Here is a 15,055-nt window from a genome sequence, read left to right on the forward strand (position 1 = left end):
TCATTTGTAAGCGTCTTCAGTTATTGTAAATATAAAATTCAAAGCGATACGCTGGCGTGCTCCGTGTTTCGGCACTTACTTCCCGCATATCTTGCATGGGTACTCCTCATTGTCGTATGAAGTCGGTGATGAGGTGCACGAGGTGTTGCTATGTGTAGTTACTTGTGCTACAGAACCCTGGACGTAGAAAATCGCGTGTATTAACATCCCGTCACGGCTCTCCCTTCACTCGTTACACAATTTGAAGATATAGTTCTGGAGTCGAGAATAGCTTACTTGTGATGTATGCGGATCGGCACACCAACTCCTTAGGTACTGGGTCTTGTAGTCTTTCGTTACTTTCTTCCAAAAATAGTAGAATTGAACGCATTGCTTCGAGTCCTTTGTTCTAACCTGAGTACATTAAAAGTGTTTTTTAAGTAATCAACGTTTAAATTACCCGGATATTTTATTGTTCGTTAACATATTTTTGTTTTTTGTATAAGAAAAAAAAAACGTTTTATCAGATTGATATTTGTCTTTACGTTCTTAAAGTTTTTTTTATTGCTTAGATGGGTGGACGAGCTCACATTGTGTTAAGTGTTTACTGAAGCCCACAGACATCTACAACGTAAATGCGCCACGTACCTTGAGAAATAAGTTCTAAGGTCTCAGTATAGTTACAACAGCTACCCCACCCTTCAAACCGAAACTCATTACTGCTTCACGGCAGAAATAGGCGGGCTGGTGGTACCTACCCGTGCGGACTCACAATAGGTCTTACCACTAGTAAAAAGTGAAGTGAAAAGACCCTTACCAGTTGCGAAATTCTAAAAAAGTCTTTATCGTAATGGCTTAGTCCAGATAAGAACGCTTCGACTTCATCGGGCGCCCAACGCGACTCGTGCTGCGATGGCACCACAGGTCTTGACATTAGTCGTAGAGTGGCCGCTCTGATATCTCCGCCACATTCTCCTAAAGTTTGTAAGGCAAATTCTCTTGTGTGCCCCCCGACTGGCATAGCAGCACACATCGCTAGTTCCATGAACATTCGTACTGTAATAGAAAATGGTGATTAATTTAAAAAATATCAACTTATATAGTTTAGTTAAATTATTGGAACGAAGTTCCTTATGGGACAATGCGGAGGGGTACCCTAACCGGGAAAAAACGTTCGTAACGTAAGATTCTTATTAGTAATGCATACAGTGTACGACTTAACTTTGCAATAACGTACAATAAATAACATATTTTTATTATATATCTTTTATAAATCATTGTGAATACAATAAAGTTGATAATTTTGTAAAGTAGTTTTTTTTATCAATAAAAAAATCACAATAAAAAGTATACCCGAATAATTATTTTCTTTATACCTCGAATAGAACTTAAAATTAATATTTTTATATTAATCCGGTGTCCCACGACACCACACATCTTTTTTGTTTGTTTGCTATGTACCTTCGTTGTCTTCTAACGCTTCGTTTATGCCCGGATCCCAAAGGAGTTGTTCCGGTGCTCGATGTAGATCATCACGATCGCTGTACAGCTCTGGTAATTCGGCTTGGAAATTAGTCCCGATATTTATTTGCGGCTTTCGAACGTCCTCCGTTTGCGATAAACCATCATTTTCTGATAGAATTCCTGAGGCGAAACGATAATTTGTGTTTAGGGGAATATGTTTTTAATACGCTTTTATTAGCTTCAGACGTATGTATGTTAGTATGTATGTTTTTTTTATTTTTTTTATTTTATTGCTTAGATGAGTGGACGAGCTCACAGCCCACCTGGTGTTAGGTGGGTACTGGAGCCCATAGACATCTACAACGTAAATGCGCCACCCATCTTGAGATATAAAATCTAAGGTCTCAATTATAGTTACAACGGCTGCCGCACCCTTCAAACCGAAACGCATTACTGCTTCACGGCAGAAATAGGCAGGGTGGTGGTACCTACCCGTGTGGACTCACAAGAGGTCCAAACACCAGTAATTACGCAAATTATAATTTTGCGGGTGTCATTTTTATTACACGATGTTATTCCTTCATCGTGGAAATCAATCGTGAACATTTGTTGAGTATTTCATTAGAAAAATTGGTACCCGCCTGCGGGATTCGAACACCGGTGCATCGCTCAACACGAATGCACCACCGCCCGATTAGCCTCCACATGTCTCTAGGCAAACTGTATGAGCGTCTGCTCTACAAGCGCCTCAGAGACTTCGTCTCATCCAAGGGCATTCTCATCGATGAACAATTCGGATTCCGTACAAATCACTCATGCGTTCAACAGGTGCACCGCCTCACGGAGCACATTCTTGTGGGGCTTAATCGACCAAAACCGTTATACACGGGAGCTCTCTTCTTCGACGTCGCAAAAGCGTTCGACAAAGTCTGGCACAACGGTTTGATTTTCAAACTATTCAACATGGGCGTGCCGGATAGTCTCGTGCTCATCATACGGGACTTCTTGTCGAACCGCTCTTTTCGATATCGAGTCGAGGGAACCCGCTCCTCCCCACAACCTCTCACAGCTGGAGTCCCGCAAGGCTCTGTCCTCTCACCCCTCCTATTTAGCTTTATTCGCCGACGACACGACTGTTTACTATTCTAGTAGAAATAAGTCCCTAATCGCGAAGAAGCTTCAGAGCGCAGCCCTAGCCCTAGGACAGTGGTTCCGAAAGTGGCGCATAGACATCAACCCAGCGAAAAGTACTGCGGTGCTATTTCAGAGGGGAAGCTCCACACGGATTTCCTCCCGGATTAGGAGGAGGAATCTCACACCCCCGATTACTCTCTTTAGACAACCCATACCCTAGCATGCATGCCTAGCGGTAGGCAGCGGCTTGGTTCTGCCCATCAACCCAGCGAAAAGTACTGCGGTGCTATTTCAGAGGGGAAGCTCCACACGGATTTCCTCCCTGTTTAGGAGGAGGTATCTCACACCCCCGATTACTCTCTTTAGACAACCCATACCCTAGCATGCATGCCTAGCGGTAGGCAGCGGCTTGGTTCTGCCCCTGGCATTGCTGAAGTCCATGGGCAACGGTAACCACTCACCATCAGGTGGGCCGTATGCTCGTCTGCCTACAAGGGCAATAAAAAAAAAAACCCTGAGCCAGGAAGGTCAAGTACCTGGGCGTTACCCTGGATGCATCGATGACATTCCGCCCACATATAAAATCAGTCCGTGACCGTGCCGCGTTTATTCTCGGTAGACTCTACCCCATGATCTGTAAGCGGAGTAAAATATCCCTTCGGAACAAGGTGACACTTTATAAAACTTGCATAAGGCCCGTCATGACTTACGCGAGTGTGGTGTTCGCTCACGCGGCCCGCACACACATAGACACCCTCCAATCTCTACAATCCCGTTTTTGCAGGTTAGCCGTCGGAGCTCCGTGGTTCGTGAGGAACGTTGACCTACACGACGACCTGGGCCTCGAATCTATCCAGAAATACATGAAGTCAGCGTCGGAACGATACTTCGTCATGACAATCGCCTTATCGTTGCCGCCGCTGACTACTCCCCGAATCCTGATCACGCAGGAGCCAGCCACCGTCGACGCCCTAGACACGTCCTTACGGATCCATCAGATCCAATAACTTTTGCATTAGATGCCTTCAGCTCTAACACTAGGAGCAGGCTTAGGGACCTCGGTAACCGTACTCGTCGAACTCGACAAAGAGTTCGCCGTGCAACCTAACCCATGAATCAGCTCGCTGAGTTTCTCGTCGGATCTTCTCAGCGGGTCGCGATTCCGATCCGGTAGTAGATTCATTCGCGAAGCAGCTACTCTTGAGCTGTTAGGTCTCCTTCGGAGGCGCTCGGGTAGCTGTTAGCAAATCCCACCCCTCCTGGCTGAGCCTTTGCTCGCCCACCTGTCCTGGTGAAACTGGAAAGGCCTCCGGGCCACCATCCTTCAATCATAAAAAATAAAAAAATAACGAATGCACCGGACGTCTTATCCGTTAGACCACGACGTTTGTAATGGAACTTTGAACATGATTTTGACCCCCTTCAAAACGTCGGATTAACTCGAAATTTGGTATACTTATTCCTTAATAAGTACCGATGACAATCCAATATTTGAAAAAATAATTGAAAAAATTGAAATTCAACTAAAAAATGAAAAATTAATAATAGTTTAAAAAAAAACTAACAACATAGGCTTTTATAGAAAATCCAACTAAAATATAGAAAATAAATTTCAATTAAAAAGTAGTGTTAGAAAAAAATATTTTATTGTAAAAGAGCGTGGGGTGCTTTTCAGGATATTATCAAAATGACCCTTCTACTCATATCTGTTTATGAAATATTTATAACTACTGATACCATGCTTCCACGCTGTTTTTTACAATAAAATCATTTTTTCTTACATTACTTTTTCATTCAAATTTATTAAAAAAATAATCTATTTTTTAGTTCGTTAGTTAGTTTTAGTTTAGTTTATAGTTTAGTTAGTAGTTTAGTTAGATTTTCTATAAAAGCGTATTTTGTTAGTTTTTTTTAAACTATCATTTATTTTTTCTCTAAGAGATATTGTGATATGCTTAATTTTTACCAGCCGTCAAATCTATGTATAGTCCAGAGCCATCGCGTTCGGGTGGTAGCATCGGTTGCGGCGTGAAGTGACTGATAGCTCTTCGCATCCTTGATCGGTAAGGACCCGCAGGTGATGCTCGACGTTTCCTTCGTTGTGGTGACGCCGGCACACTGTTCGGACTTAAGAACACAGCTGGTACCGTATCTCGACCTTCAACGCAGACCTATAAAAAAAATAGTTATTAAGTTATTGCATAGCTTCTATCGCGGGCCTTGAGCGCGGCGACTGAATCAAGAAATTCCGTAACGAAAATAACCTGACACCTCCACTATGCCTACTATGTAGCTCGCGTTCAATTCATTCACCCGTTGCGCTGATGTAGTGTTTGTGAATAAGCGCACGGCGTGACGTCGCACTGCATGAGCATCATGAAAAGTCTGCCCATCTCTCTCTCTCACGCGGTCTAGCTTATGAGTGTGAGGGGACAGTTAATGTTTTGCTTTTGTTAATGTTTATAAATATAGCGTGGTCTTATTATTGTCTTGGTTATTGTTTTAATATTAAATTATTATTGTCTAATTGTAGCTACATAAGTTGATAAAAAAGGCTTTGCTATGGCTTTACAACGGCAGTCCCCAAGTGCCACCTTGAGATATAAGTTCTAAGGTCTCAGTATAGTTACAACGGTTGCCCCACCCTTCAAACCGAAACGCATTACTGCTTCACGGCAGGGTGGTGGTGTCTACCCGCGCGAACTCACAAGAGGTCCTACCACCAGTAATTACGCAAATTATAATTTTTACGGGTTTGATTTTTATTACACGATGTTATTCCTTCACCGTGGAAGTCAATCGTGAAAATTTGTTGAGTACGTATTTAATTAGAAAAATTGGTACCCGCCTGGGATTCGAATACCGTTGCATCGCTAGATACGAATGCGCCGGACGTCTTATCCTTTAGGCCACGACGACTTCCATCGCATTGTTGTTCTGCATTTTGTGCTTAAAATATTTGAAATACCTGAAGTGAATTATCATGTTGCCATTGTTGTAGATGTCCAGTAGTATTTACGACGCTCCGATGTTGACGCCTGAATATTCTTTGATGGGAGAAATCTCTGGGGCTGCTCGATAGCAAAGGGTCTTCCGAGTTGAGCATGATACGGCGTGCGGTTTGCGAAGGCTCCAGTGAATAGGCATCAAGTGACCTGCATTCCTCCGGTAAAACTTCTTCTAAGGCTTCTTCAACCTAAATTGAAAACATCAAAATCAACATCGTACCACGATACCTAATTTATCTCATTTTTGTAGTACATATTTCATTATATTTTATAATAGCATTGAAAGAAAAAAACAAATATAGAACAAGCAATTTGTGATGTTGAAAAGCTCAATTCCGAGTAAATTGTATTATAATTTAAAATTTTGTTTTGTTCGTTCAAACATCACACAAAATTCGTCTGGACTGATTTTGATGAAAATGTATATTTTTTAAACATATACTTTATAAATTAATTTTAGACTAATGATTATATATAAACAATTCGTCTCTCTCGGAGCGTGGTGTAAGAGAGACGATCAAAACTTGTATCTGAAGTGGAGAACTCTCTGGGGCGAGTCTTCGAATGGGGTAAATTGAACTTGGTTCAATTCAACCCGTTGAAGACACAAGTTTGCGCGTTCACTGCGAAGAAGGACCCCTTTGTCATGGCGCCGCAATTCCAAGGAGTATCCCTGCAACCTTCTGAGAGTATCGGGATACTTGGGGTCGACATTTCGAGCGATGTCCAGTTTCAGAGTCATTTGGAAGGCTACGCCAAGTTGGCGTCCAAAATGCTGGGAGTCCTCAACAGAGCGAATCGGTACTTCACGTCTGGACAAAGACTTTTGCTTTATAAAGCACAAGTCCGGCCTCGCGTAGAGTACTGCTCCCATCTCTGGGCCGGGGCTCCCAAATACCAGCTTCTTCCATTTGACTCCATACAGAAGAGGGCCGTTCGGATTGTCGATAATCCCATCCTCACGGATCGTTTGGAACCTCTGGGTCTGCGGAGGGACTTCGGTTCCCTCTGTATTTTGTACCGTATTTTCCAAGAGGAGTACTCTGAGGAATTGTTTGAGATGATTCCCTCATTTTTATCATCGCACCTCCCGCCATCGGAGCAGAGTTCATCCATATTATCTGGAACCGCTGCGTTCATCGACAATGCGTTTCCAGAGGTCTTTTTTGCCACGTACCATCCGGCTATGGAATGAGCTCCCCTCTACGGTGTTTCCCGAGCGCTATGACATGTCCTTCTTCAAAAGAGGCTTGTGGAGAGTATTAAGCGGTAGGCAGCGGATTGGCTCTGCCCCTGGTATTGCTGAAGTCCATGGGCGACGGTAACCACTCACCTTCAAGTGGACCGTATGCTCGTCTGACTACACGTGTCAAAAAAAAAGTACTTTATCTCATTTTGAATGTATTATTTAAGCTCTAAATTTAATGAGGAACTACCGTATCTAACTACTATAACATAATTGGGATCTAAATTTACCTCTTCTTGACTGGACATAGTGGCAGTGAAAAAAGCGGCTGATAGCGGTGATGACGCTCGAGGAACCGTGTGTGCCGGAGAATGAGCATCATGAGAAGCTGGTGGCGTTGGGTAAGTAAAACCGGGCGAAGGCTGCGTTGAATAACTGCCACCGGGCGACGCTGCTGTGTACGCTAAGCCCGGCGAATCCCCGGTCGTATACGATAGTCCCGGTGAATTTGCCGTGTATCCGATACCGGGAGAGGTGACCGGCGAACCACCATGGCATGCGCCGAAATCCGCCAACGATTCCGGTAGAGGTGAATTTAGAACCGCAGCCAGACGTCGACTGTACGGGAATGTGACCGGGGATCTTTCTCTTATCGAAGCAGCCACAGTTGCGTAGTCTTCCAATGAAGCTAGATCTTCTAGTTGGTCTGGCGCGGAGGTGAATTGAAACGTGTCATCGTTTAGTGCCGGCGAGAAATACCCGTCATCAGAGTTAAAGGACACCCCGAATAGTTCCGGACGAAACGTGTAGTCTTGCTGTGGCGATGCGTGTCCCGGGTCCGATGCCGATCGTTTGACAGCCTGTGTAATATTTAAAATCATTGAAAACTGAAACATCGGAGGAGGCAGTACATATGCAAGTTTTTTTTGTTAGATAGGTGGACGAGTTCACCTTTGCTGGTGTTAAGTGGTTACTGGCATAGACATCCACAACGTAAATGCGCCACCCACCTTGAGATATCAGTTCTAAGGTCTCAAGTATAGTTACAACGGCTGCCCCACCCTTCAAACTGAAACTCATTACTACTTCACGGCAGAAATAGGCAGGGTGGTGGTACCTACCCGCGTGGACTCACAAGAGGTCCTACCACCAGTAAATAAAAAAAAAATTCCAATGGTTTTTTTTTTTACTTAGGTGATATAGGTTATCGACATAGGCCACTTTATTTAAAAAATTGGAACAAGAAAATTTACGACTATTGCAATTAAAATGTATCCTTATTCACATTCATAATGGCGTCCTACCACCAACCAGTAATACTAATAAGTATTAACATAAAGTGCTTGTTCTTACTTTAGTGTTCCCTTTCTTCAAGAGTTCGATTAGAGTAGAGTCCCTTTGTGCGGCGCTCATGTTAGTAGATAAGTTCGCGGCCACAGTGACGGCGGATGGCGCCCGTGGCGGTACGAACTGTGCCGACGTAGTGGCGGGTGATGAGGATGACGCGCGTATCGTTGACAGCGGTGGCGGCGCTGGCGCAACGAAACCAGAACGTGAGGCTACAGTATCCGTACTCGTACCTATTGTGATATAAATAATAAATATTTATTAAATATAAACTACTAAATATAAACCTTAATTGTATTTGACGGCGTTAACGATATTTCTGTTATACAGCACGTGCAATAGGAGTGACTCATATACAAGCCAGGTGCGCCGGCCGTGTCATTCCGCTCGTAAAACAGCACGTGCAACAGGAGTGACTCATAGATAAGCCAGGTGCCCCGGCCGTTATAAAAAGGCGGTATGTGCCTCGCAATGGACATTCGTTCGACTGCGTTTGCCTGGTGCACTTACTATATCCTTGTTACATTGTGTGATAAAGTGACTGTTGTGCGTACTGGTTAAGGTTGGATAAGTGTTAAAGTGAATTAAGTTATCATATTGTTGATTAAGTCAGGAATCAAAAAGTGACTTCGTTTTACTTGGTGGTGTAATAATGTCTACCACCAATCCTATATATTTAAGTTATTGTTTTATGTATGTTTATTTATATGTATTTTTCATTTTATATTATCTAATATCTATATTACGCATTTATTTGTGTCATAATGGTTGTGTATTTTTTTTTAATACCTTTTATATTGTACACTTTTCCCCTCTTATACATCGTATTTCTCTCTGTTAATGGTTCGCTGGAAGAAAACTCATGAATGAGTTAAGCTCGCCTTTGTACATAGTATTTAGACATTCTTTTAAATCTGGTTTTATTGTATTTTCTTTTTTGTGTACAATAAGCAGAAATAATAAATAAATATTTACTAACAATCACTCCACGTTAACTGGTCCCGTGCTAAGTTCGTAAAGAACTCGTGTTACAGGTACCAGATAACATATATTTAATATACATCCATAACCCCGGAAAAGACATTTTATAATTATCATACAAATATCTTCCCTTGGCGGGATTCGAACCCGCGACCCCCTTGTGGAGTGACCATATCACTTACCACTACACCAGACGGCCGTTAGATATATTGTTAATTAAAACAGTGTTATGGCTAAATGATTTTTAAATCGCATCGAATTTACGTACAATTCGTCGAGCTTGCCGTGGCCCCTCGTCTGCTAATGATCTTTTCTTCAATGAGGGCTCGTACCGAGACGGATGCTGTTTGCAGAGGTGGTCCGGTCGTTTCTTTTTTATCTAGCTTTTTGCTATCTGAATCCTGAAAACGTAAATACTATGACAGTTGAGGCAAATTACTGGTATTATTTATTTTATTTTATTTATTTATATTAGGCACACAATACACATGACAAGCTAAACAAGAAAATATACATAATAAATAACAACAAGTAAAAAATTAGGCTTGTAACTTAAGCGCGCATAAGTAATCAGGACATTAGAACTATAGGACAAGACAGCATGATAACGAAAATCAGTTCAACTTTTAATGTAAGAAAGTAACAATAAATCACAATCACAAAGGAAATCACATTAAACAATTACACTACCTAATTTACTATTAAGACTACTTTTACTATTAAGACTACTTTACTACTAATTTACTATGAGGCCCTTGATCATTTTTATAAACGTCGCTAATTTATATTATTATGTAAAAATATCTAATTTAGTTGACGATTTTGCCCGTTCGTTATAAGTGCGAGATATTCGGGTAAATGGATTATAATAAGATATTATATTTTTGTTGTTTAACAATGCAAAGATATTGTTCTTATTGACAAGAATGAAGTGATATGCAATTACCTTTTTGAAGTATCCTCCGTGTAAACGCATGTGGCCATTTAGAGCGGGTATGTTCTTGAATTTCCGATGACAGAGGTTACATTCGACTGGTTTGACGTCGTTAGTACGTGAAGCGTTTTGTATCGGCCCGCTTGCTGTGCTGCTGTGGGACCCGCTCGCACTAGCACCACCGCCGCATTTCGTGTTTCCTTGTTGCGCCTGAAAAAGTCATTACGCCCTTTATAACCTCCAGAAGACTTTCAACTTAGATACTTGTTTACTTAAGTACATACTTCATTATTTTTAAGCTTCAGCTTACAGTTTTAATGGCTCGTTATTATTCTAACTTAATTAATGTATTTTGAGTAAATCCTCTCAGCGAAAACGAAATTGATAGTAAAATTAGCGTACAATTTAAATTTGTTTTGAAGTTGAATTTGAATACGAGACTTCAGTAATAAATTGAAAATTTTAATATTTAATATACAATTTGTAAACTAGTAGAGTATGTGGTTGTACCGCAGGATCGTTCAATGCGTCGCGTGGTTAATTTGTTTGCTCCATAATAATTATTTACATTGCCACTTGAAATATGAAAAAAAAAGATTGTTATAATATTTCAGGCATCAGTAAATGGCGCGAAATTATTCGCTATTAGGGCCGGCTTGGTAAGCTGTTACAAGCGACTGTTGTCTGTTATAAACAATAACATTGAAATTATACCCAAGGCGCAACTGAGCAGATGAAAAACTGTAACTTAACGACTCTGCTCCCTTAAAAGTCGTTAAGGCCTTGAAGTAATTGCTTTAGTAATATCCACATACACGTAAAAGTTCTCGGAGAAGTTTTAAAGGTCAACATCTGGGCTAAGACAGACAGAAGTTTTGAGTTTTTAATGGTTCGAAAGAAACTTTTGTAATATTTTAGAATAGGAATTTATAAAACTGCATTTTGAACGCAAGAGATAAATGAATTGGATTTTTCAGTTCTGGCGTGCCTGGAATATCCCCCTAGGTTACCAGCGCATAGGTAGAAAAAAAACTATGCAATTTACACGTGGTACAAGTGAAACCTTTAAAAATGTTGGCTTCAAGATAATGAGACGAATGTAAAAATTTCGGGAAGAGGATAATTATTGTAAGTTTTAGTAATGATCATAGTGATACAAAGTTTGATACTTATTTTACGTTTTATTCGTAAATATTAAATTGATTTATTCAGAGTGTATTAAAAATTGAATTTTTTAAGGCGAATAACTTTACTAAATTGAAAAATAATAATTAAATAGTCTTAATTTCATATAGGATTCTTAACAATACATTCGTTTGTATGTTCTTCAACAAAAAAAGAACATAACATTCTACATCATATGAAAAACATGTACAAACGAATTCAAACTAAGTCAGACAATAGATTATGAATGAAAACGTGAGACAGTTTAAATTGTAACTATACTTAGAACTCATATCTCCAGGTGGGTGGCGCATTTACGTTGTAGATGTCTATGGGCTCCAGTAACCACTTAACACCAGGTGGGCTGTGAGCTCGTTCACCCAGCTAAGCAATAAAAAAAAAAAAAGAAAAGACAATTGGAAATGTAAAATCAATATAATATTTATTTAAATACATCAATTTATTACGAAAATGAGGCGAATAATCATAATGAGGACCCCATAACAGGGCTGTGAGCACGTAGTGTCAGTGTCCAGAATTACAATTTTTTTAATTGATTTAGTATCTAATTGATAAGATTGTTTTACTGATTGTCCCGGTCATCGTTCTCGTCGAACCCGTTACTTACGAGGAAGGGCTCGGCGAGTAAATTAACCCACAGACACAGCCCATCGAGTTTCTCACCGGATCTTCTCAGTGGGTCGTGTTTCGGTGGTAGATTCTGCGAAGCACTGCTCTTGGTAGGGTTAGTGTTAGCAACGACGTCAGATTTGAGCTCCGTGAGTTCTCCTACTAGGTTACGCTGAAATGGTCTCTCAAGACCATCAGCTTAGGTAGGACAAAAAACGGATTGTTTGACTTTAGCGGTTAATTAATTTCAATACTGTTGTTTAACGGGCTCTTATCAAGATGTTCACATTTAATGAGTTCCCGATATTTTGACTTGTTGCTAGCTCCATGATCACAGGTAGAACGAAGACTGCGGTTAGGATGTTAGTAATAGACAAATCTGTCTAATCTTCTCTACTTTGTTTTTGGATGTTACCCCTACAAATGTACACTGTCGTCGCGTGTCATCGCGTTGATATGATAGTGTATAGTTAGGGATACTCAATATATTTTCAGAGAACATTATTGGACGTTTACATTGTTGTACATTCGGCAAATTAACCCGAAGAAAACTTTATCCGCTTTCGATTGATGTTACAGTTTTTGTTTATTCTACTCGAGATCTCAGATAAAAGTATCTGGTGACTGTAAAATTGGATGAAAAGTTGTTGTTGAGAGCCCGTTCTCGTTCATTTTCATGTTATAATTAGTAAGTCGTCTCAAAGAATAAATTAACTTCTGTATTTGTTTAAAATTTCGCGGCTGTCTACCAGGTAAGGGTTTCTTACAACGGTTTTCATATGATTTTTTTTTATTTACATAATTGTAATATCTGAAAATCGTGGTAAGTATTGGAATTAGGTAGTATTTCAATGAAACTCTAATTAGATTTCTTTATAAAACAAAATGAATTATATTTGATAATTTATAATTAATTATAAGTGACATTAGGCTATATTCGCACAGATAACACACATAAAACAAAGAAGTCCGCAACAAAACGTTTACAAAGACACCTATAAACTATTTTATAAATTTATAGGTATTTTTATAGGTTTATATTTATTCACCAGTAACGACCTCGTCAAATAATAATGTCTGTGAGTTCTATATGATTTTATTTTTATATTCTTTATTCACCGTAAAGCCTAATACGAGCTCGTGACTTAATAAACGTCATTGCACGTCACGTTTCGTGTATATTTGCGGAGATAAGCTTTATTTTTTGTCAGTTGACTAATAAGTGTGACACGTTTTTGGAACTGGGTCGTTTTGATTTATACGATTCGAAGGTTTTTCTTTACTGGTAACCCTAACGTGCCCCATTAGGGATGCTCGTTAGGTTAATGCGTGGTAGGCGCGACCAGCTGTTTCGCAGTGCCGTTCGTTTTTGCTATACATCAACTGCGGTACAGTTTGAATGTACTGTGCTTGATCTATCTAAAATGCTTTCTCAGTAGACTAGATTAATATTGGAAACCGATTAACGGTAGTTGCTTTAAATGGCGGGGGCTTTGCTACGTATGCTTTAAGCAATTAATTTAAGACTTGTCTGTGAAAGTAATTTGATAAAAAATATATATAAATAGTTTACTTAACAAAGACATCTTATTAGGAAACGATTGCAGTTTATTTGATAAATCAAACTTGAAAATTATAATTTACTACAATGACTGTTTCATTCGTATTAATTAATTAAGGCTTAACCTTAATTTTACGTTATTTTAATCTGTTAAAAAAAGCTTAATTAATCTGCGCTATATACTAAAGAACTAATTAAAATTGACACTAAGTTAGGACTTTTTTGAACAAATATCGGACGTACCTTAGGTTTGTTGAAAGTATGCGTTTGAAATAACTCCGAAATCCAATCCATGATTTAGGTAGCACGATTAAGAAGATCATCTATACAGACGAGTTGATCATGTTTATCTCACGGTTAACGAACATAGAATGATTCAATGCATGGGAATATTAAGCGGCATGACCCCTCAATAATCTCGCAAATCGCAAAGATGACCAGTCTCGCAACAAAGAGTACCAATTCCAATAGCAAACTCATTTGCATTCTGATGCGAACTATTTAGTTTAAGCCGCTCTAAAGATATAAATTCTTTTTTTTGAATATTAATTTTGTACGACTATTGTGCGATGTATGGGAATTTTGCGTGTTGTATGCGCATTTGATGTTAATTTAGTTTTATTAGCTTGATCTATGGGAATCTTTAAACGTATTTTCCATTAACTTAAAGGCGTCCGATTAATTAGCACACGTATTAAGAATCGAAATGAAACAGTCATTTTATTGCTGTTGATTTAAAACTCTGAACAAAATTACAAAAAAAATCGGAGTCAGTTTTTTTTTGTGTTTTCTTTTTTAGTTGTAAATTCATTTCTCATTTGCGAAGTATGAGCTGAGTTACGTCGAAACCCTATTTACTATTCATGACCGAGAATAAAGTGGAACTCCATAGGTTTTTACTAGAAATAGATATGGTTATAATATAATCACTTTTTTGTTTATGTAGGCGCTTACTTCCTTTAAACAGATTTCGATACAGTTTTCCATCATCACGTAGATAATTTCTTCTTAAAACTTTATAAGTAGGTGGATCCACTGGTGGTAGGACCTCTTGTGAGTCCACGCGGGTAGGTACCACCGCCCTGCCTATTTCTGCCGTGAAGCAGTCATGCGTTTCAGTTTGAAGGGCGGGGCAGCCGTTCTAACTATACTTGAGACCTTAGAACTTATATCTCAAAGGTGGGTGGCGCATTACGTTGTGGATGTCTATGGGCTCCAGTAACCACTTAACATCAGGTGGGCTGTGTGATCGTCTACCCATCTAAGCAATAAAAAAAAAAAGTAGGTATTATATATTTTACAATGCATGCATATAATATTTACCGAAAGCGGAGAATCTGCTCCTATATGCAGTAAAATACACCGGGTACTTAATTTTCTAGGCTACGACGACCTCAATATCTACAACCGACAATGACTACTCGTCTGCCTTTAAGCACTAAGAATCTTTAATTGGGCTTAGCTTAGTTTAATATACGAATTACTTAAAAACAAGTCGTCATTTCAATTTACAAGCGCAGTCAGTTTCTGTCGTAGTGTAAAAAATTAGATATGTAAATATTATTAAAATGCAGGTAAGTCGTTGTAGAAGAAACTTAAGGGCTGATCATGCCACGTGGCCGAGGTCGCTCCGCACCGGGGAAAGGTCAAGAGTCACTAAAAATAGG

At 39.6% G+C, this 15,055-nt stretch overlaps 1 protein-coding gene across 2 annotated transcripts in view; it reads right to left on the reverse strand.

Annotated features, from left to right (window-relative positions):
• Nucleotides 1-15,055, reverse strand: part of LOC105841398 (uncharacterized) — a 379,110-nt gene that overhangs the window by 5,217 nt on the left and 358,838 nt on the right. For both annotated transcript variants that reach the window (XM_038020224.2, XM_038020222.2), the window contains 10 exons: nt 10,046-10,243; nt 9,368-9,500; nt 8,125-8,351; nt 7,062-7,631; nt 5,546-5,773; nt 4,544-4,748; nt 1,441-1,623; nt 797-1,035; nt 277-393; nt 80-177 (listed from right to left, as the gene is read on the reverse strand). In XM_038020224.2, coding sequence (XP_037876152.1) covers nt 80-177; nt 277-393; nt 797-1,035; nt 1,441-1,623; nt 4,544-4,748; nt 5,546-5,773; nt 7,062-7,631; nt 8,125-8,351; nt 9,368-9,500; nt 10,046-10,243 — 2,198 coding nt within the window. The remainder of the gene's footprint in view (nt 1-79; nt 178-276; nt 394-796; nt 1,036-1,440; nt 1,624-4,543; nt 4,749-5,545; nt 5,774-7,061; nt 7,632-8,124; nt 8,352-9,367; nt 9,501-10,045; nt 10,244-15,055) is intronic.

This window comes from Bombyx mori, chromosome 25 (genome assembly GCF_030269925.1).
Source record: "Bombyx mori chromosome 25, ASM3026992v2".
Lineage (NCBI taxonomy): Eukaryota > Metazoa > Arthropoda > Insecta > Lepidoptera > Bombycidae > Bombyx > Bombyx mori.